Here is a 22,671-nt window from a genome sequence, read left to right on the forward strand (position 1 = left end):
CCATTTCTTTCTCCAGGGGATCTTCCCAACCCAGGAATTGAACCCATGTCTCCCACACTGCCCACTCCATCCTGAGCCAGGATGACCTGTTCAGGGGATCTTTACCGCTGAGACACCAGGGAAGTCCTAAGTCATTGCTAATGGACGACAATCTGTGATTTACCATTCCAGAGACACTGCATGAAAAAGTCCTGAGGATTCATTTGGTTACTCACACAGTGTTTAAAAGCAATTTGACTTAGCCATATTTTAAAAATTTGAGGTTTCATCTAAATGTTCAGATTTTCAGCTTCTCCAGTAAAAACAAGCCTGGTGGCTTTGAATCACCACTTACTTCACAGGGTAGCCTTGGGTTGGAGCCTGCCCTGATGACTCCTTCAGAGATTCATGCCTTCCTGCCCATGCTCAGTTGAGTCACAGCCCCGTTCATCACTATCTTGCCTGCTGAAACCACATGATTCTCCAACAGGCTGGTGAGCCAGGAGGCCTGGGATGACCATTCCTGCTTGAATAGTGAGGAAACTGAGGCTCAGAGGGATAGAGGGGATTAGAACTGTCACTTATTGTTCTGCTTCCCCAGATCTCTGAAGAGGTTATCTGGGCCCAGGGGAATGGTGTGAACAGAGGGGTGGAGCCGAGCAGGCACAGACTCTTTAGGGATCTGAAAGAGGAATGGGAGACTGGGGTGAAATGGTGACAAGAGGTGATGCTGCCTGGCCGCCACCATCATGCCCTGAGCCACCCCAGAGAACTCAGAGTATGTTTTTAGACCAGGCACTGTCATCGAGGAACTGAGTCTGAGTTTCCCGTCTATATAATGGGGCTGTAGCTGGCCTTCCCATATCAGGGCTGAAACTACCACTGTCCCCTACAGGAGGGGGCTTCCTCAAACAGCCCCCTTCGCTCCTCCCAACACACCCTTGGCTCCCCAGCCCCCTCCTCCTGCCTTCTTCTGGACCCTGACTGCTGCCCAGCCCCCCACTGTTTCCCCTGTCTTGGAGAAGTACAACCAGGCAGGCTCCAGAGATACAGAGAGCCCCTCAGAACAGCCCACCAACCCTGCCCACTGATTCTCCCCCTCACCCTCTTATTCTTTCCACTCCAGCCTCGCTCCTTCTGTCCCCTCAGCCTGAAACACTCTTCCCTGGGACCTGTAGGCTCACTTGGCCTTGTCTTCTCCAGGTCTTAGCTAAAAGGTCACCGTCTCAGAGAGGCCTTCCATGACCACCTTATCTAAGAAGTGATGCCCTGTGTGGGAGGGAAGTTCAAGAGGGAGGAGATGTGTATATCTATGGCTGATTCATGATGTATTGCTGCTGCTGCTAAGTCGCTTCAGTCGTGTCCAACTCTGTGTGACCCCATAGACGGCAGCCCACCAGGCTCCTCCATCCCTGGGATTCTCCAGGCAAGAACACTGGAGTGGGTTGCCATTTCCTTCTCCAATGCATGAAAATGAAAAGTGAAAGTGAAGTCACTCAGTCGTTTCCAACTCTTCGCAACCCCATGGTCTGCAGCCCACCAGGCTCCTCCGACCATGGGATTTTCCAGGCAAGAGTACTGGAGTGGGGTGCCATTGCCTTCTCCAACATGATGTATGGCAGAAACCAATACAACACTATAAAGCAATTATCCTCCAGTTTAAAAAAAAAAAAAGGATAAAAATAAAAGTCCTTCCCCCAAAAAAGAAGTGACTCCCTCCCCACACCAGCCACTTCCAACCCCACCCCCACCCCAGCTTCAGTTTTCTCCTTAGCACTACCACCAGCCAGTACACTCCATATATTGCGTATTTATCTTGTCTGAGATCTGTTTGTCTGCACTAGAATGTAAGCGCCCTGAAAACAGGAGATCTGCTCTTTCGTGCACTGATGAGTCCTCAGCATATACAACTGACAACGCAGGGGCTCCGTAAGTATTGAATGAATTGAACTGTCAGTAGTGCCACCCTGAGTTGGCTCCTGGTTTTACTGCTTGATGGTGGGTAGAGGGCCATATCTGAGCTTCAAACTCAAACCAAGCACCCACCTCACCCCCAGCTCAGAGAGATCAAGTAACTGTTTCAAGGTCACACAGCCAAGACGTGCTAAAGGCCGACTGCTCCCTGTTTTGCTTACAGTGATTGGGGCTGAGCAGAAAGATCATTATCCTTGTTATGAGATGTGGTTTCATTCACTCCATCCTGAGCCAGGATGACCTGTTCAGAGGTCCGTCTCTCCCACTAGTCAGTGGGTGTGCCCTTTCAGAAGGAGCCACACTTTGTTCACGTTACCATTTCCCTGGTGCCCAGCACAGGCCTGGCGTGTACCAGGTACCTGTAAGTGTCTGAAAGAATTAGTGACTGAAGATGCTCTGTAGTGACCGGCAGAGTCCAGACACACCAGGATTTTAGTCTTGGTTCTGCCACTTACTAGCTGGGTGACGCTGATGAGTTAGTTAATTTGTCTGATCCTAGTTGCTGTGAAATGAGGACCTTGGTACAGAATCCTTCAGGTTACTACATTTTCACAGATTTAAAGATTTTGGAATAGGAGCTGGCACACAGTGCAGAGTATCAGCTTTAAAAAGAAGGCATATTTTTTAAAAAGGAGGAACTGGGCATTTTATGAGTGAGCTCCACATCAATGGAAGTGTGCAAATGAACGTGCAAACAGTTGAAAACTCCTGGGCTTTTCATTTCGTCCTCAACATTTACTACTTCCATTTTATAGATTAGAAAACTGAGGCACAGAGAGATTAAGTCTCTAGCCCAAGGTATGGGCTAAAGCCAGACTAGGGAACTGCGGCGGGAATGAACCGAAGGGAAAGAGATTAGAAAGATCCAGGCTCACCAGTGCCAGCCGCCCCGAGAGCACCTTGGGAACCCTGACGCGGCTGCTCAGGCTAGACGTGCGGCGGGTCCCGCACTCGGAGACATCTGGGCTCCGCCCGCCTCCGCCCCGCCTCCGCCCCGCCCCTTTCCCTCGGGTTGTCCAATCCCACACTCTTCATGTAAATGAAGCACCTAGGGAGAACCTATGCGAGAGCGGCAGAGGCGTGGTCTTCGCCCACCTCCCGGGCAACGTTCCGATTCATTGTTAAAATAGAGAGACTGTGACCCTTGGCACCCCACCCCGGCACCCACTGTGTGTGGAAACCCGAGCCGAGGTTAGTACCGCGAGCGGAAAGGTGAGAAGGGAGAGGAGGCTAGTGAGGAAAGGTAGAGGAGTGAGGGACACGGGGAGGGACTGTCTGACTAGCTGGATGGAGAGAGGTCCAGGGATCCATTCTCCGGGTGGGGCATGCATGTCCGCTGAAGGTTTCTCATTGTATCCACACCTAAAGTGCATTTTAGAGAAGGGTTCTTAATTGGTTGGGGGTGGGAGGAGGACGCAGGATCGGTGAAGGGCACGTGTAGTTGAGCACCCCACACTCGCCCGCAGGGAAATGCAGCGTTCTCGTCTGAGGCTCCTTTATGTGGCGGGATCAGGAAGGAACCGCCCAGACTGGGCAAGACCGATGCGTCCCCCCAACCCTCCACCACTGGGAGCAGGGAAGGACAAGGAGAGATAACTGCCCTGGGTGGATTAGAGACCCCGGGGCTAACCAAGGGCCAGTGGGTGCTCCCTAGCCCCCTCAGTGCCCATCTACTTCCCCAGGTCTGATGGTCAAGGAGCCAGGAATCTTCTCCTTGGTTGCCCCAGGGGAGGATGTGAAATCCCCCAGGTCTCCGCTGAGATTGGCAACTAAGGCCAGATCCCCTGGGACACTTTGGAGGAAACTTGACAGGTATGAGCTGCTGGCCTGGGGGCAAGGTAAGGTGCATGTGTGCTTGGGGATATGGATTACTCTCACTCCACCCCCCTTGATGGGGGTGAGAAGAGCATCTTCAAGTCACACTCTTCTAGTGGGGCTCCCCTGCCCCCCTGCCAGGGCATGGGGTTGGAGCCCTCAGTGGAGCCCGATGGGGAAAGCCCGGTGCTCCTCACAACTCCAGGGTTTCTCTTTGGCTGAGCTCTGCCAGACTTGCTGTGTGACCTTATGTTGTTCACTTTCATCCCTGATTTTGTCCTCAACTCTGAAAATACCTGGCTGGCCACTTGCCTCTCTTCCCAGGGTTTCCCAGGGGATCTGTGTGAGTGGACAGTGGGATCCAGCGTCCCTCATGCCCACCTCTGAGAGTGCAGGGAGACACACAGCCTGGGTTTGAATCCAGTTCAGCCACTGGGACTTTAAGTGAGTTATGGAATCTCTGTGAGACTTAGCTGCCTCATCTGAAATTGGCATTCATTTTATCTACAAAGCATGTTAACTGTAAGTCAAGGGCACTGAAACTTTGGGGTGCATTGGAATCACCTAGGAGACTTGTATAAAATGTGTTGTATAAATGCCTTGTGTATCTTATCTCCAGAGATTCTGAATGGGTGGATCAGGGAAGGAACTGGGAATATGCATTTTATAAGCAGCTCAGCTGAGTCTAATGCAGGGTCCTCAAAATACACTTCGAGCAACACTGCAGTAATGAGTAGAAATCACATGTCAAATGCTTGGCAGAGTGCCTGGTGCTTAGGAGGTGCTTAATGAGTGTTTGTTGAGTGAATAAACGAACAGATGAAAGAATTGATGGATAACCTCATTTCCTTGGTCCTTGACTGTCTGGGATTAAACCAGGGCTGGAGTTCAGGTCAGCTGGTCTTTGCCTCCCCCTGCCATTCTTCCCAGGGCGCACCATCGGACTGAAGGAGCTGCCTTGGCCTGACTCAACTGATATGGAGGGGGTGGCTGGAAATGCCCCCTGCGAACACTTTGAAGCTGATGTGCTGGCCCAGAGCTGCTGTCAGGACTGCTGCCACCCTGAGGAGGCCCAGAGAGCAAGGCACCAGGTGGGTAGGCTTCCCAGAGTGGTTGGGGTGGTTTGGGACAAGGGAGTCTATGATGTGGGTGCTTGGCCGGGCCACGAACTTGCAGCTGAACCCAGACACTGACCTTCCTTGTGGTCAGAACCTCTGTTTCCCCAGTCTGTACAGTGAGGCGGTAGGACCATGCTCATGTTTCCCGAATGCCAGTCGTCCTCCTCCTGCTCTGACCATTTTTTGCCAAGCCTCGTTATAACCTATTTCTTGCTGTGATGTCGCTTCAGTTGTGTCTGACTCTTTGCGACTCTGTGGACTGTAGCTTGCCAGGCTCTTCTGTCCATGGGGATTTTCCAGGCAAGAATACTGGAGTGGGTTGCCATGCTCTCCTCTAGGGGATCTTCCTGACCCAGGAATCGAGTCTGCATCTTTTAAGTCTCCTGCGTTGGCAGGCGTGTTCTTTACCACTAACGCTACCTGGGAAGCCCATTACTTGCTGTATTATTCTTTAAATCCACACCACCACAGATAGAAAACTAGGATCATGTCCTTCATATAGAAGATGAAAAGGAAAGAAAGGAAAAGGAAAAAGAAAGTCAGAAATGCCATTAAATTCTAACCAGGAAGTATCGTTACAGGCTAAAGGCTCTGAGCTTGGGACTTCCCCAGCAGTCTTGTGGTTAAGACTCTGTGCTTCCACTGCAGAGGGTGCTGGTTTGATCTCTGGTTGGGGAACTAAGATCCCGCATGCCAAGTAGGGTGACCAAAATTTTTTTTAAAAAGGGGTTCTGAGCCTGGGTCCTGCTGTCTGTCTGTTAAAAGGGAGATTGGTAGGTGTTAGGTATTATAGATACCCCATACCCACTGAGGGCTTTCTCCTTGAAGGTACTGGAGGAGTGAAAGTGGAGGCACTTTCTCACTTTGTGATGGATGAAGTTTTAGGCTCAGCCCTGGTCTGTGTAAACCTGGGGTTATAAGAAGCATGGGACCGTGACTCTTCAAAAGTGCTTGACGCTGACCTCCTAATGACTCTGCTATTCCCAGTGCCCCTCTTGAGCCTGGTGGCCATCTCCATGCAAGCATTAGGCTCTGAGAAGTGGTCATTATAAGGGAGTTGCTATTCACCTTTGGAGCCAGGCAGACCAGAGTTCCAGTCCTAGTTTGCCATTCACCTGGTGTGTGACCATGAGTCATTGACCTCTCTGGTTTCACTCTCCTGATGGGTAAAGTGGGGCAACAAATGCTTTCTCTCAGGGCATCCAGCTCTGCGTAGCCCAAGTCACATGTGGCTAATTCAGTACACACTAGTTTCCTGTCTTCCATCTTCCCAACCAGAAAAATAAACCTGGGAGATTCTTTTCTACCTGTCCTGATACTGCCAAAAATAGCTCCCCAGCCCTCAGCCCCAAGTTCAGGAAGCAGATGCTTGAAAGCCCTCTGAGTCCGTCTCCCCTGCAGATGACCTTCTCCCAGTGGGTGGGGGGATGGCAAACTTGGAACAAGAGAAGGAACCTGGGTTCAGACACGCCTGAGTGCTAGTCTCAGTCCTACCCCTTCCCAGATGAGACCTTGGGACATCTCGTGTGTTCACATGTATTGAAGAGGTGCTTTTTTTCTTCTTTTACTTTTTTAATTTTATGGATGTACCACATGGCATGTGGGATCTTAGTTCCCTGACCAGGAATCAAACCCTTGCCTCCTGCAGTGAAAGCATGGAGTCTTAACCACTGTACTGCCAGGGAAGTCCTGAAGAGGTGCTTAAAATGTGTCAGACATTATGCTAGATTTGGGGAAACAGTGCTAAATAGAACAGACAGAGTTTCTGGTTCATGAGGTTTGTAGTCAAGCAAGAGAAATGGAGACAAAGTAATCAGGCAAATAGTTCATGATGGTTGAGATAGATGTTGTAAAGGAACAGCAAGTGGCATGAGGATAAATGGTAGGGTATTGGGGAATGTTACTCCAAGTGAATGATATTTTAGCTGCCTGGTGAGGACTATGAGGGCGTGGCCAGTGAGGTTGGGGGAAGAGGAGGGAAACAGTGTGTGCAAAGGCCCTGAGGCAGAAAGTACGAGGCACACTTGAGAAGGGAGAGAAGCCCAGGATGGAGAGAGGGGTGGGGAGCTGGTCTCACCAGCCTTGTGGGGACGTCAGACTTTTCCCTGAGAGGCATGGGGAACCACTAAAGATTTTAAACACGGGAGCGATGTGATCAGATTTGCATTTTCAAAAGTCACTCTGACTGCAGGACAGTGAATGGACAGCAGAGTGTGAGTGAGCCAGGTGACCAAAGAGGAAAAGGTGCTATTACTCTCATCAGAGATGACAGAGATTTGGGGATGGAGGCAAATGGACACATTTCAAAACTAACTGAATAGGAGAATGTAAAGGATTTGGCCACTGAGTAGCGTGAGGGGCCAGAACATGGTTGACTGCTAAGTTTTTTCCTGGGGCAGGATTCCTGGGATAAGAGGTTTGTTTGGAGTTGTTTGGGGTGGTAAGTGCGAGGTGCCTGGGGGACACAGTGAGGATGAGGGGGCTTTACTTACTATAACGAGCTCAGGAACCAGACTCAGCGGAAGATAGAGGCTTTCGAGTCATCAGGATCTAGCACTGATGAAAGCCCTGCTCACAGATGAACAGGTTCAAACATGTGGACTCACAAAATCTGTGTGTTAAAAAAGCACCCCCCGGCATGGATGGAGCTGTGCATTTCCCAGCTGAATCCTTAATTACACTGCCGAGCAAACTCATCCCTGAGGGGCCTGATAAATGTATCACTTGGGGTTAGAGCCAGTTCTGACGTCTTCACCTATGTTGGAAAATGCAGGGACTTCCCTGAAAGTTCAGTGGTTAAGACACGGAACTTCCAAGACAGGAGGCATGGGGTCTGATCCCCGGTGGGGAACTAAAGACCCCATATGCCATGGGGCATGGCCAAAAATAGATACATTAAAATAAAATCGAGAATTTTTTTTTAAAGGAAATGCAGAAATGGCCCCAGGCCCCAGAACCCTTTCCCAGAAGCTTACTTCAGCTCCCCTAGGCTGCTAGGCTCTGGATGCCTCTCTGCTGTGCTCTCAGCTGAGTCTCCCAGGCTGAAAGGTTCGGGCAGGCTTATCCCTGGAAGTCACACAGTCTTGACCAGGTCATGGCCAGCTTCTGGATGGAGGGGTGAGGGGCTAAGTGCAAGGGTCTTGCTGTATGTCAGACTCCACGTATTCCTTTTCAATGCATCTATTCTTAAGTGTATTTAACAGATGATTGATTTAACACTAATAAAGTTCCATTGATTGTTTTTACATTGTTTATGATATTAATATGTACAGACCAGGCAGTGTTATAAGCCTTTTACTCATTAACTGATGTAATTCTCATAACACCCCTAGGAGGTGGGTCCATTAATTACCTCCACTTAATAGATGAGCAAACCAGGCTCAGAGAGGGACGTCACTAGGCCGAGATCACTCAGCTGGGAAGTAGAGGCGCCAGGATTGGGCCTGATGTTTGTCTGAGGCCAGAAACAGAGCACGTGCTGACCCGCCAGACAGGAAATCAGAGCTGGGGACTAGCTGCTGGGCCTACTCGTGCGGGTGAGGGGTAGTGATGGGGTTGGAGGTAAAAGCAGGGAGCAGGTACCAGGACAAACTGGGGGTCCTGGTGGCCCCAGCTGGGCTGGGACCCCTTGACGATGCCCCAAGAGCCACTCCCTCTTCATTCACGTGGCAAGGTCCCCAGGGCAGCCAAGGCGCCAGGCTGGGCTGCAGTTCTGACACCTCCTGCCACCGGGCGCTGATCAGAATCTGGCTCTGGGGCAGGGGGTGAAACTGAACCCAGCCAGGCATTCTCTGGCTCAGCTTGGCTCAGCAGACACTCCAGCCCACTCCTTGGCACTGCCCAGGTCCCCGAGGGGTGGCCTCCCTGGAACCCGGAGACTCTGTGCCCACCCTGGGGCTGTAGCCTCCGCCCTGGTTCTGGGCTCCAGGGTCCCCAGGGAGCCCGTGCCCAGGCCCCCCGCCCGCCCCTGCTCTCAGGTGAGCCGCGAGGATCGGGTTCCTGCGGTTTCATGTCCTGCATTGTTCTTGGCTGGGCCCCGGCTTATGAAACAGTAATGAGGGGCCCCTGCTCCCACAGCTGGGCCCTCTAAGGTTTCTGCTGCCTCGGCCGCTGCTGCCACGGCCCAGAGTCGGGGCCTGGGAGGGCGGCAGCGCGGGGGCCTGAGCCGGAGCCCCCCGGGGACAAAGGTGCTGACAGCCGACAGCCGCCAAAGCCGGAGCCCGCCGCCCAGGTAACCCGAGAGGAGGCGGGGTGCAGAGTGCCGCGGCCGCTGTCTCCCTGTCTCCCCTACTGAGGGAGGGCCCTGCCACCCCAGGAGATGGGGAAAAATGGGGGGGCCATCCCAGAGGTGAGCAGCCGTTCCCCCCGGGTGAGCCCAGCACCTGCCTTCGCAGGTGTGGCCCTGCTTAAGGCTGGAGGCAGCGAGGAGCCGGTAGTTGGTTCAGGGACCCCGTCCCACTCCTGGGACCTTGATCTTCCAACCCTGGAGCCCCAGACTCTCCTTTTGGAGGACGTCTCTCTCCTTTTCTCCAAGGTCTCCTTTCCCATCTCTTCCTCCCTTAGACATTTTCCTACATTCTCTGGTCAACTTGATCCTCCCCCTCCCCGTCGGTCCTCATCCATGTCTCTTGGTGACAGAAGACCCTTTGGGATCCTTTTGTGTGCTTCACATCCTCAGGCACACACTCACACATGTGTGCCAACACACAGAGGCTTGCTTGTGTACACAAATCTAGTGGGTATGTTGATGCCTGTGTTTATAAACACGTATAAACAAACGTATATGCACTCTGCAAACAGACGCACCAACATACCCACTGGCCATGCACACATGCGTGCACACGCGAATCCTTGCACACACCGCAGGAATTTACACGAACACATACCTACATACATGTGCGCAGGCACACACCCTGTACCTCTGCCAGTCCCCAGCTTGGGTCCCCAGGGGCGCTTCCAGTCTGACGGACAGCTCTCCTTGAGAAGCGGAGATCCCCGAGGAGCTGTCTGGAGACTTCCACACCGCCTGGTGGGGGGAGGGGCTGCGCAGGGGGAGGGGAGCCTCCACGTGGGCCGTGAGCTGCCTCCTCTCCAACTCTGTCTTAGGAGCCTGGGAGGCCTTCGAGCGCTGAGGCCCCCTACTGCGACCTGCCCCGCCGCCGGCCTGCCCCTGAGGACCCGCTCAGCACCCCGACCTCCAGCTGCCAGTCTGTGGTGGCTCCGGGCCGTGGGCCAGAGCCTGAGAGGTGGGTAGGACCCTGGGGCCTGAGGAGGGGTTCCCGGGGTAGGATGCCCTCACCCCTCCCACCCCGCACCCCTTCATGATGGCAGCCTCTGCCTGTGATGGCTGCTGGCGTGGGTCACATGGTCCGACCACTTGGCCTGGGCCCAGGAGCAGTGGGCACGTTCCTTTGGGGGATGAAGCAGCCGTGTACCCACCCTGCGTGGGCATGGCCCAGAGCCTGCTCACATCTCCTGGTTCCTTTTGCTTTAAAAGATTAAACAGTCTCACACCCAGGGGCACTTGTTATCACGCACCTATCTGACCATGCACTGCTCCAGGCTGTCTCCACTCTGGGCCTCAGTTGGACTGAAGTCCCTCTTTGGGGCCATGGTGCCTTGGAGGGCATGGCTGAGAGTCTTGAAACCTGAGTTCTAGCTTCAGCTCCCTCCCTGATGGGCTGCGGGAACTTAAATGCAAGTTTTGGCCTCTTTTTATACCTCAGTTTCCCTGTTTTTTTTTTTTTTCTTTGAAGAGTTATTGAATCACATCAGCATTGTTTTGGGACTGTGTGTTCCTATTTAAAAACAAAACAGTGCTGAATTCAAATGTTTCAGAAAGTCTAGGATAAACAAATTTGAGTATCTTTTTTTGCAGGACTTGTCAGAGGTTTTAGTTTGCTAGCATGCATGTGCTTTTGGGTGGGGAAGGTAGAAGTATGTAATATATTTCAAAACTTATTTGATCACAGGCCTCTTTTAAAGGTCATCACCCTTTTCTATCTCACAGGCTGATCTGTGGGTCACTCTTTGGGGATAAAGCCAGCTCTAACCTACTGGCTTCTTTAAAGCAGGGCTTTCTTTACAGCCCCCTCCCTGGTATCCATACTGGTGGCCCTGTCACTTCCCCTGGAGCCCTGCTACCTCTCAAAGCCCCGCATTAGCCCAGCACGATTCTGTCTGCTTAGCCTTACCGAGCTTGGGATTCTTTCTTCTGCTCCAGGGACATGGTTAGGGCTGGGGCCACAGCCCTGAGTCACAATGCTTTTCTGCCTTTTCCTAGCTCTGTGACCTTGTCCAGTCCCTTCACTTCTGTGAGCCTCAGTTTCCTCATCTGTAAAATGGGAATCATTACACTCACTTAAAAGGGAGGGTTTTGGAGCTAAACGAGATAGGCCCTGTGAAGGGCGGCAGAGCACAGACAGCCCTTGGTGTTAGCTTTCTCCTCCGCCCAAACATGGGCTGTGTGTGTACCTGAGCGGTGGTGGGGTGTTACAATTAACTCCTATTACTTTGAGGGAAAAAGTCATGAGTCTGTCTCCTCTCCCAGGGGCCCGCCAGCAGGGCTCCTGGCAGAGGGCCTCACAGCTGCCTCCAGGACCCAGGAACCTGAGGCAGCTCCCTACTTCGAGGGCCTGGCCTCCTCCCCGTGTGGCAGCTTCAACGAGAGCCCTGACTCTGGCACCAGTGAAGCCCCTGATGATACCAGCGACTCATCATTGGTGGTGAGATGGGGGCGGGAGGCTAGGGCAAGAGCAGGTGTCAGCCCCAGGCCAGCCCTGGGATCCCGCCCAAGCCTCCAGACAGGGCTGAGCCTCTCACACCAGGGAGGGGAGCCCAGGTCCTCTGCAGACTTAGCCAGCATATTGCGCTGCCGATGGAGGGGCAGGGACTCTGCAGGGCCGGCCAAGTGGGGCTGAAGGTCTGGCTATGACAAGATGGAAGCAGGCATTTCAGCTCCCGGTGAATCACCAACGGGCTCCGGCTGCCAAAATCTCTCAGCTCACAGAGGCTGGGATGTTGGGTGTGGTGCCCAGAGAAAGAGTGAGACTGGCCCTGGGCCCTGCCCTGGTCACACACTGCTCAGCCCCATAACCAGCCCTGGCATAGATCTCGGAGGATCAGAGGAAAGAGAGCAGGCTGGGCGGCCTGGCAAGGGCAGGGTTGGGGGGATGGTGGCCGTTTAGCCAGGAAAAGAGGAGACTCAGGGGAACTTCCTGGGACATTCAACCCTCAAAGGTCTGTCCTGGGCCACAAGAGGCAAACTGTCCATGAGACCATAAGGGAAAGTGAGAAGATTCAGAATAAAACATCCCAGCCCGTGGGCAGTGTCCTGGGAAGTCTTACCACCCCTCTCTGAGGCAGAGACTTTCATGGCCCTGACTTGGGGCAAGAAATCTGAGTCTCAGAGAAGAGAATCGTTTTACTTGAGGCCATACATCTGGGAAGCAGTGGGGCTAGATTTTGAAAACACCTACTTTTCTGGGGACTCTGTAATGTCTCTGGGGTGGGGCCCCTATACCAAGGCCCTACTATCACATGGAGTCTGACTCCCCTGGGCACAAGTCTCCTCCCATATAAACCATTTCCCAGCTGTGTGACTTTGGGCAAAGTCTTAGCGCCAGTGGACGTACCTACTGCACAGGGTCGATTGAAGATCCCAGCACAGTCCTGAGTATACAGCAGGTGCTGTTTCAACATCAGTTCCTTTCCCTTCCATCTACCCATCTCACGCGGGGAGTGCAGGCCCTGGGCTCTCTCTTTTTGCATTCCAAACAGACTTTCTCCTCCCCTTTTCGGGCAGGACTGGGACACTGTTGAGAGACGGGAGGAGGCCCCCAGTGGGGACAACTTCACCGCGATGATCCCACGGAAGTCGCAGGAGGTGCCAAGGGCTGACGGTGTCCGCAAGGCTCCTCCTCTCCTCACCCAGGCCCCTGTGGGAGGAGGAGACACTGCAGGCCAGAAAAAGGAGGGTAAGTACCTTCTGCCAGGCCAGGTTGGTCCCTGTGACCACAGGTGTGGTGATGGCCCGGGAACTTGGAGCCAGATAGCCAGGTTTCTGGTCACATGGTCCCCTGGTTACATCTTATTTTGACAGCTTAGATCAATAACAGTAACAGTTCCCATATAGTTATGGAGCAGACATAATGTGCCATGCAACTTGCTTTAAATACATCATCTCACAACTGGTGGGTCAGGATCTTCAGGATGCAAGTGACAGAAACTGACTGAGTGAAAGTCTAGGGGAATGACTTCAGGTTTGGCTGGATCCAGGTGTTCAGACAGCATCAGAAATCTGGTCTCTGCTCTGCTTACTTCTGTGTTGGCTTCATTCTCAGCCAGATCCTCCCCTGATGATGACATGCTGAGCAGCAGCAGTGCCAGGCTGTATCTTAACCTAATTTTCAACTCCCACAGTAAAAGGGTACAGTCTTCCCTATTGATGTAGCTGCGGTCCCAGGAAGGGTTCTCCGTGGACCCAGCATGGTTCTCATGCCCAAACTGGTGACCAGGGATGGGATCAGCCCCCTGTGCAAACCTCATGGTCTGAGAGTCAGGGAGAGGAGATGGCCTGGAGGAAATTAAGGTGATGTTTCCAGAGAGAAACAAAAGATGCTGGTCAGGCCAAGCCCACTGATGCCTGTGACACTGGTCCACCCAGGATGCTGGGCCCTCCATCACTACTCCACTGTGTTGCCTCCAGGCCCGTGTCTTCAGCATCACGAGGATTTGGAGATGTGAGATGGGGCATCCATGTCCTAACCCCACGGGGCAGTCTGGGCTTTCCACGGCCCCTGTAGCATTCAGACATCAAACATATGAGCACTAACTGTGCGTAAGACCTTATGCTGGACACCTTGGGTGTTCAGGGGGAGATAGACATGGTCTCTGCCCCAGAAAGCTCATCATTCAGTAAAGCAAACAGACAGGAGATCAGAAGCCCAGGACACAGGAAGAGCAGAAACAGCTGCAGGGACAGAGGCAGAGCAGAAAGAGCTGCATTCCGGCCAGGGAAGGACTCAGAGGAACACCTTCTGGACGTGGCGCTCTAGCTGAGGAAACTGCTGACTACAGGCTAGGAGTGACGAGGGAGTATCCTGGTATGCGCAGCTTCAGCAAAGAGGGAGGTGTATAGTTGGGCCAAACCATGCAGGGCCTCGACTCGAGCCAAGGGGTTTGGACTTTCTTCTTCTCTCTCTCTTTTTTAAAAGTGTCTCTATGTCCTTTATTTTTTCTTTGTTATTTCTCTGACTGTGTCGGGTCTGAGTTGCAGCATGTGGGTTCTTCATTGCGTTGTCATGCAGGATCTTTCATTGTGGCGCACAGACTCTAGTTGTGGCAAGCAGCTTCAGGAGTTGCGGCATGCAAGCTTAGTTACTCCAAGGCATTCAGGATATTCAGTTGCCTGAGCAGGGATCGATCCCCCATCCCCTGCACTGCAAGGCAGATTCTTAACCATTGGATCATCAGAAAAGTCCCTGGATTTTCTCCTCCAAGTAGTAGGGAGCCACGGAAGGTTTTTGAGGAGGGGAGTGATGTCATTGGTCCTGAGCCTTAAAAGAGTTTCACTAGGGCAAGGATGCAAAAGATGCGGGGTGAGACTGCAGGATGAGAAACCAGGTAAAGAGACTGTCGCGGCCACTGTAGGAATAACTGGTTTAGGCACAATCACTGGCAGATGCTAAATTCCTGCATGAAGGGTTGTTGGGGAACAGGATATTCACATGGCCTCAAAGTATCACCCCTCAGATTACACATCGATTATGAAGGGAAAAGACATCCTTAGGATGGGGAGATCTGGCAGACACCAGCTTAACCAAGTGGTCGCTCAGCATCCTAGCATGGAGCAAACTGGCTGGGTGCCCCTGCCTGGTGCACAGGGGAGGACACAGCATCTTTTCCCAGTTTGGCTGCTAAAAAAAAAAAAAAGAATCTATCACCTGCCTCTAATCCCAACAGAACATCAGACAAACCCAAACTGAGGGATATTTTGCAAACTAACTGATAGGATTCTTCATGAAAGACCAAAAAGGACTGAGGAACTGTTCTTGAATAAAACAGTCAGGGAAGCGAAATGCCATGCGTATCCAGGCTTGGATCTGGGATAGGAAATAAAGAGCTATGAAAGACATTATTGGGATAGAGGGGAAGTTTGAATGTGGACTTTATGTATTGTATCCATGCTGTACTTCCTGAGTGTGATGACAGAAGCAGCCTGTCCTCACTCAGGAGGTGCACATGGAAGGGCGCTCTGGTGGCTCAGACAGTAAAGAATCTGCCTGCAGTACAGGAGACCCAGGTTTGATCCCTGGGTCAGGAAGATCCCCTGGAGAAGGGAATGGCTACCCACTCCAGTATTCTTGCCTGGAGAATTCCATGGACAGAGGAGCCTGGTGGGCTAAAGTCCATGGGGTTGCAAAGAATTGGATGTGACTGAGTGACTAACACTTTTCATGGATGGCTTAGAGGTGAATTGTCATGAGGTATTTTTTTAAAAATTATTTATTTATTTGGCTGTGTGGGTCTTGCAGCACAGAGGATCTTCAGTCTTCACTGCAGCACGCAGGATCCTTCGGTTGTGGCATGTGGGATCTAGTTCCCTGACCAGGGATTGAAGCCGGGGTCCCTGCATTGGGAGCTCAGAGTCTTAGCCACTGGACCAGCACAGAAGTCCCTCCTTATGCTTTATGTCCAATCAGCAGCAGTTCTGGTCAGCACCTCCAAAACACACTCCAAAATATGTCTCCTTTTTGCCGTCTCTGCCACTGCTCCCTGATCAAACTAGGGGATATTGCTGGAGCCTCCTCCAGTCTCTGGTTTTGCCAGGCCCCCTCAGTCCATTCTCCCTCCAGCAGCTGAGCCATCTTTTAAAAACATTCATCAGATCTTGTCAGCACCCCACCCCCACTGCCCTGCCCTCTCAGGCCCTGGGGAGAGAGCTTGTGGGAAGAAGTGCCTCCCCAGTGTGAATGGCCTGATCGTAGTGGGGTTTTGTACTAGACATCTGCTTTCTTGCTCTTAAACACAGAGGTGGGGGGGGGGGGGGGAGGAACCCTCACTATGTGACGGCAGTGACTGCCGTCCACCTGGTGGCAAGCTCCCAAATTGCAGCAGGAGGCCAAGGCCTGGCAGGAATCAGCCAGGTGCGAGATGCTGGGAACTCTTTGACATCCCTCTAGGGCTCCTCCCAGTCTGCAAACACACTGGATGGAGCAGGCTGTGCCGAGCCCCCGGCTGGCTGAGGGACAAAACACAGATGCCCTGACCATCTGCATAGTCTGCCCCATGCGCTCAATAAAGGGGCTGCAGGAATGAAGTCAGATCCTGGTTGGGCCAGGCTCAAAGGATGCACTGACGAGGGGAAAGGGAAGGAACTGGGCCTGGGGTGCCAAACCAGCTGTGAGCCTCTGGGAGGGGCAGGAAATGCCGTCTCAGCCAGCACCCAGGCTCTCACCGGGCTGGAAGACTTCACGACGAGGCAGAGCTCGGAGCTGGAAGGTGGTGGTGCAACATTACTGCTCACTTATGGTGTACTAGGCACAGGAGACACAGCTGTAAGTGAAAAGGTGAGACCCCTGCCCACAGGGACCTCGGAGGCCAGAGGAGGTGGGCAGAGCCTTGCTGGCTGTGGGAAATGCCTGGGTTTTATTCCAAGTGCAGTTGGGAGCCCCGAAAGTGGTTTGTGTGCTTGTTTTTAAATCTTTTAGAATAGTTGCAAAAATCGTACAGAGAGTTTTGATTATACTCTTCACTCGGGTTCCTCCAGTGTTGACATCTTACATAATTATAGCCCAATCATCAAAATTAAGAAATTAACACTGGTAACAATGCTGTTAACTAAACTACAGACTGTCTTTGTTGTTTTAAATGTTTATGTGTTTATTTGGCCATGCTGGGTCTTAGTTGCCACATGTGGAATCTTTTAGTTGAGGCATGTGAACTCAGCTACAGCACGTGGGATCTAGTTCCCTGACCAGGGATCGAACCTGGGCCCTCTGCATTGGGAGTGTGGAGTCTTAGCCACCAGGGAATTCCCACTGCAGACTTTCTTTGGATTCACCTTTTCCTCAAATGTCTCTTTTCTGTTGCAGGACCCACTCCAGAATCCCACTTTGCATTTAATCATTATGTCTTGTGAAATTTCTCCCCTCTGAGATAGTTCTCAGTCTCCTTGTAAGCTGGGGTGGTCTAGCTAGGTTTGCTCTTTGAAAGGATCTCCCGGGGTAGATGATGACCTTGTGCCCGGAGTGTACATGTTGGAGGACTATTGTAACCATCCAGGTGAAAAAGGAGGGAGGCTGAGAGCGGGGAGGTGGGAAGAGGTAGATGAGAGAAGCTGGCAGATTTGGAATGTCATGGAATGTCAGTCCATCAGGCAACAACAGGCAAAACAATTTTCTCCTCGGGGGCAGTGCTATGCTGGCTTCCAGGATCCTAGTTCCCTGACCATAGGTGGAACCCGGGCCCTGGCAGTGAAAATGCCGAGCCCAACCCACTGGGCCACCAGGGAGTTCCCAGCAGTGAAAACTCTAAGTGCCACTCTGTGTGTGGTTCTAGTCCCCTGAAGGGCACTAGAGACTCAGGGTTCAGTGACACCAGCTCAGAGAGCTTGGAGGAGGCAGAAGTTTCAAAGTAGGAGAAGAGGGATTCCTTTTTTTGTGTTTTGGCCAAGCCATGCGGCTTGTGGGATCTCAGTTCCCCCACCAGAGACTGAACCCTGGGCCAAGGCAGTGAATCCCAGCCACTGGGCCACCAGGGAACTTCCCAGAAAAGAGGACTCTGAAGCATGGCCTTTAGTGAAGGCAGTCATGGCCCCGTCAAGCTGAGGCCACAATAGTCTTTACTTCTCTTCTGAAGCACCAACCCAGGGACGTACGTGCACAGGGCTGATGGCTACCATATGCTTGGGGACCAAGGGACTAAGAGGGGTGGAGGGTGATACCACCATCATGCTGCCCCTTCATGGGGATGGGGGTTGTGAGGGTGTCCCTCCCTGAATAGGGAAGTTATGTGAATCCCTTAGACTAAGGCTTCTTCAACTATGGCGTGTGTGCAGATGGCCTCGGAATCTTATTAAAATGTGGATTCTGATGCAGTGTGCCCGGTGTGGGTGGTGGTGCTGAGAGCCTGCATTTCTAGAAACCCCCTCAGGTGAGGCCATTGCTGCCTGTTCACAAAAAGAAATTTCTAGAGCTATCACACAGGAGTCTCACTGGAAGGGAGGGAGGAAGTTCTGGGAATCCAACTGCAGAAAGTAGAACAGAAATGGAAAGTTGTTGGTAGCTGCTATGAGATCCAGCTCTTCCTCTCTGGGCTCACAGAGGCAGTTTTCAAAACTACTCTTGAAGAGTTTGCTTCTTTTCTGAAGGTCACTATGTGACCTTTGGCTCTACCACCCACCCCACTTTGATGGAGTCTGCCTGGTTTTCAACTTCAAATCCCTGACTTCAGCCTGAGAGGGGCGCCTAAGCCCTCCTGAAGTCTGCTTGCTCCGAGGGGCAGAGGTGTGTGAGGACCTCCAAGGAGATGGTATGGGGTCTGCCCCAGTCATCCATCCTAGGGGACCAGGAAAGGTAGGCTGTGGGAGCCGCCTGGACCTCTCCGCTTGCCTTGAAACTGCCTCCTCTCTCTAGGCTCTGGAGGTGGGAACCGAAGTGCCGGACAGCACTGGGCCAAGCTCCGGGGAGAAAGCGGGTACTTTTCCTTGGAGCGGTCCCGGTCGGCGCCAACCCCTGCCTCCCCTGCGACACCACAGAGCGGTCCGCGAAGTGCCACCTCCCAGGCTTCTTCTCTCCATCGCTCTGCCCCAAGGAACGCTGTCCAGGCTGCTTCCCCACAACGCGGGGCCTCCCGAGCCTCCTCTCCCCTCCGAATCATCCAACGGGACAACGCTGGAACCTCACCTACTCAACAGGATGCCCCCAAGACCTCTTCCATGCAGCGGGACACCCCCAGAGCAACCTCTCCTTCAAGAGTTGCCCCAAGAGACAACCTCAGAACCTCGTCCAGCCAACAGGACACCCCCAAGGCCTCTTCCACACAGAGGGGCACCCCCAGAGCAACCTCTCCTTCAAGAGTTGCCCCACGAGACAACCTCAGAACCTTGTCCACCCAACAGGACATCCCCAAGACCTCTCCCACACAGCGGGACACCCCCAGAGCAACCTCTCCTTCAAGAGTTGCCCCAAGAGACAACCTCAGAACCTCGTCCAGCCAACAGGACACCCCCAAGCCCTCTTCCACACAGCAGGGCACCCCCAGAGCAACCTCCCCCTCAAGAGCTGCCCCACGAGACAACCTCAGAACCTCGTCCACCCAACAGGACACCCCCAAGACCTCTTCCACACAGCGGGACACCCCCAGAGCAACCTCCCCCTCAAGAGCTGCCCCACGAGACAACCTCAGAACCTCGTCCACCCAACAGGACACCCCCAAGACCTCTTCCACACAGCGGGACACCCCCAGAGCAACCTCCCCCTCAAGAGCTGCCCCACGAGATAACCTCAGAACCTCGTCCAGCCAACAGGACACCCCCAAGGCCTCTTCCACGCAGCGGAACACCCCCAGAGCAACTTCTCCTTCAAGAGTTGTCCCACGAGACAGCCCCAGAACCTCATCCACCCAGCGAAATAATCCTTGGGTTTCTTCTTCCCCAAGAGCCACCCAACAAGACACCTCCAGAGCCTCTTACACCCAACAGGACAACCCTCAAGCTCCTGTTCCAACTTGTACTCCCCAGCGGGGCAACCCCAGACATTCTTGTGCTCCACAGAACACACCTAGAAGCTCTTCTGCCCAAAGGGACAACCCTAAAACCTCTTGTACCCAACAGGACAATCCAAAATCCTCTTCCTCATGGCGGGAAAACCCCGGAAGCACCTCCTGTCAGGGCTGCACCCGACAAGACAATCCCAGAGCATCCTCTCCTGATCGCTCCTCTCAGCGGAACAACCTCCGGAATGCCTCTCCCCACCGTACTAACAAAGACATCCCATGGGCCTCCTTTCCCCTCCGGCCAACGCAGAGCGATGGTCCTCGAACCTCTTCCCCGTCTCGCTCCAAGCAAAGTGAGGTTCCCTGGGCATCCATTGCCCTCCGGCCCACCCAGGGCGACCGGCCTCAGACCTCATCTCCTGCTAGACCAGCTCAGCGGGACTCACCCCAGTCTTCCTCTGGGCCCACCCAGCACAACTCACCATTCCGGGCCACTGCCACCTCCCATAACCCAGGCCACCACGGGGCCTCCAGGACCTCCTCGCCTCTGCATCCCACTCCCCGTGGTGCACCCCAGACCTGTTCCGAGCTCCCCCAGCCTCCGTGTGCTGTGTGCATTGGGCACCGGGACGCCCCTAGGGCCTCCTCGCCTCCTCGCTATTTACAGTATGACCCCTTCCCCTTCTTCCCAGACCCCCACACATGTGAGAGTGAATCACCCCACCATGATCCCCCCTATATGCCCCCAGCCGTATGCATTGGACACCGGGATGCCCCCCGCGCTTCCTCACCCCCCCGCCACACCCAGTTTGACCCCTTCCCCTTCCTCCCAGACACTTCAGATGCTGAGAACCAGTCCCTGCAGCATGACCCTCCTCAGTTCCCCCCACCTGTGTGTATTGGGTACCGTGATGCACCCCGGGCCTCCTCCCCGCCCCGCCAAGCCCCCGAGCCCGCCCTCTTGTTCCTGGATCTCCCCAGAGCCAGCACAGAGAGCCTGGTCCCCTCCATGGACTCTTTGCGCGAGCCTCCTGCCATCCCCGCACCGGTGTGCATTGGGCACCGCGACGCACCCTCCTTCTCATCTCCCCCTCGCCAGCCCCCCGAGCCCTCCCTCTTCTTCCAGGACCCCCCTGGGACGAGTATGGAGAGCCTGGCCCCCTCCAGCGACTCTCTAAGTGGCTCCCCAATGCTGCCCCCTCAGGTGTGCATCGGGCACCGGGATGCCCCTCGCGCCTCCTCCCCACCCCGCCACCCGCCCAGTGACCTAGCACTCCTGGCACCCTCTCCTCCTCCGGGCAGCTCGGGGGGCTCCTGGGGCTCGGCACCCCCAGGGGAGATCAGGCACAACTTGGAGAGGGAGGAGTACAGCGTGCTGGCCGATCTGCCCCCACCCAGGAGGCTGGCGCAGAGGGAGCCGGGGCCGCAGGGCAGCAACGGGGGCCGCACCCGCAGCCCGGGCCGCGCAGAGGTGGAGCGCCTCTTCGGGCAAGAGCGCAGGTGAGCCCAGGATGGGGGCGGCCAGGTGGGCTGGGGAGGAGGCTTGGCAACAGGCCAGGTGGAAAGTCTGCAGGCTTAGGTTCCAGATGAGGAAAGGGCTTAGATTCCCCGCCTGCCACTTCCTGGCTGTGTGACCTTGGGCAAGGCACTCCACCTCTCTGTTCCCAAGTGCTAGAGTTGTTTTTGACAATTAAATGATAATACACATAGCCTAGTAGTTAAGAGCAAAGGCCAGGGTCAGGCAGGCTGGGTTCAAATCCTGGGTCACAGCCATTCCCAAACCTATGTGATGCAGCAAAGTGATTTAACCTACTTGAGCCTCAGTTTTCTCATCTGTAAAATTGGGACTTTAATATATTTATTTAAATGAGGTCAAACTCTTCGTTGGAGAGTCACAAGTTTATTTTATTTTTTTCCCACCTTATGTGAGGGGGGAAGAAGAGTCCATTTTTTTTTTTTTTCTGCTTTGACAAACAAAACTCATGGGTCCCATACATTTCAGAAAACAGAGATGTCAATTTAAAAGTATGGCCAGGGGACTTCCCTAGTAGTCCAGTGGCTAAGACTCTGTGCTCCCAATGCAGGGGGCCTGGGTTCGATCCCTGGCCAGGGAACTAGATTCCACATGCTGCAACTAAGTTCACATGCCACGACTTGGCACAGCCAAATAAATAAATACAAATAAATTTATTTAAAAAATATAGCCAGAGCCATATATCTTAAATAAGAGAACCCGCAGGATGGCAGACTCTTTGGAAGTTCAATGTCCCTTTTCTGGGATACGGTGACAGCACCTGAAGTCCAGACATCACACGAATCTCCTTGGTCATCGGCTTCATTTACGCGGGCGTTTAAGACCCAGCAGAGCATCTGCTTTTCCACAACCTCAGGGAGGAGAAACATTCCCTCCAGATCCAGCTGAGATTTTCATCAGCAGTTTCAGCCTCATAGTCTTTAAGGGTCAGGGCTGGAATTAATTAGTTAGGGACCCAACCCCAGTTAGGGTCAAGAGAACCAAAAACATATAGGTCTGAAAGTCTTGAAACTTTCGGTGTAGAAGTCAATAAATTACACCGTATTTACGGAGACCAAGTTGTACAACCATCAGCACAACCTAATTTTAGAACATTTCTATCACTGTAAGGAGCCGGTAATATTTTGCATCCACAGTCCCTCTTTTCGTTGTCCCTTAGACAACATTTTCTCTTAGATTTGAATCTGCATGAAAAATCTTATCTCTTCTTCTTCAGATTTCCTTTCCCAAAAAGTTTTATCCATTTACTACCCAGGTGACAACCTTTGTGGGCTCCAGCCTCAGTACAAAATACACTTTTTGTTAGTTTCTTTTTTTTTCTAGAAAAGTTTTAAGGGTCACAACAAGGTTGAGTGGAAAGTACAGAGATCTCCTGTGTAGGCCCTGTTCCCACAGGTGCACAGCTGCCTCCACTATCAACATCCCCCGCCAGGGTGGTCCACTTGTTATGAGCCATAGGCTTACACTGACGCATTATCACCCAGAGTCCACAGTTCACAGCAGGGTTTACTCTGGCGATGCACATTCTGAGTT

General features: G+C 53.1%; 1 protein-coding gene across 1 annotated transcript in view; it reads left to right on the plus strand.

Annotated features, from left to right (window-relative positions):
* Positions 4,701-22,671, plus strand: part of TRIOBP (TRIO and F-actin binding protein) — a 41,998-nt gene continuing 24,027 nt past the window's right edge. Inside the window, exons 1-5 of the mRNA XM_018049068.1 lie at positions 4,701-4,859; positions 9,993-10,197; positions 11,448-11,611; positions 12,691-12,862; positions 18,524-21,104. Coding sequence (XP_017904557.1) covers positions 4,746-4,859; positions 9,993-10,197; positions 11,448-11,611; positions 12,691-12,862; positions 18,524-21,104 — 3,236 coding nt within the window. The 5' untranslated portion in view covers positions 4,701-4,745. The remainder of the gene's footprint in view (positions 4,860-9,992; positions 10,198-11,447; positions 11,612-12,690; positions 12,863-18,523; positions 21,105-22,671) is intronic.

The sequence above is a fragment of the Capra hircus genome, chromosome 5 (assembly GCF_001704415.2).
Source record: "Capra hircus breed San Clemente chromosome 5, ASM170441v1, whole genome shotgun sequence".
Lineage (NCBI taxonomy): Eukaryota > Metazoa > Chordata > Mammalia > Artiodactyla > Bovidae > Capra > Capra hircus.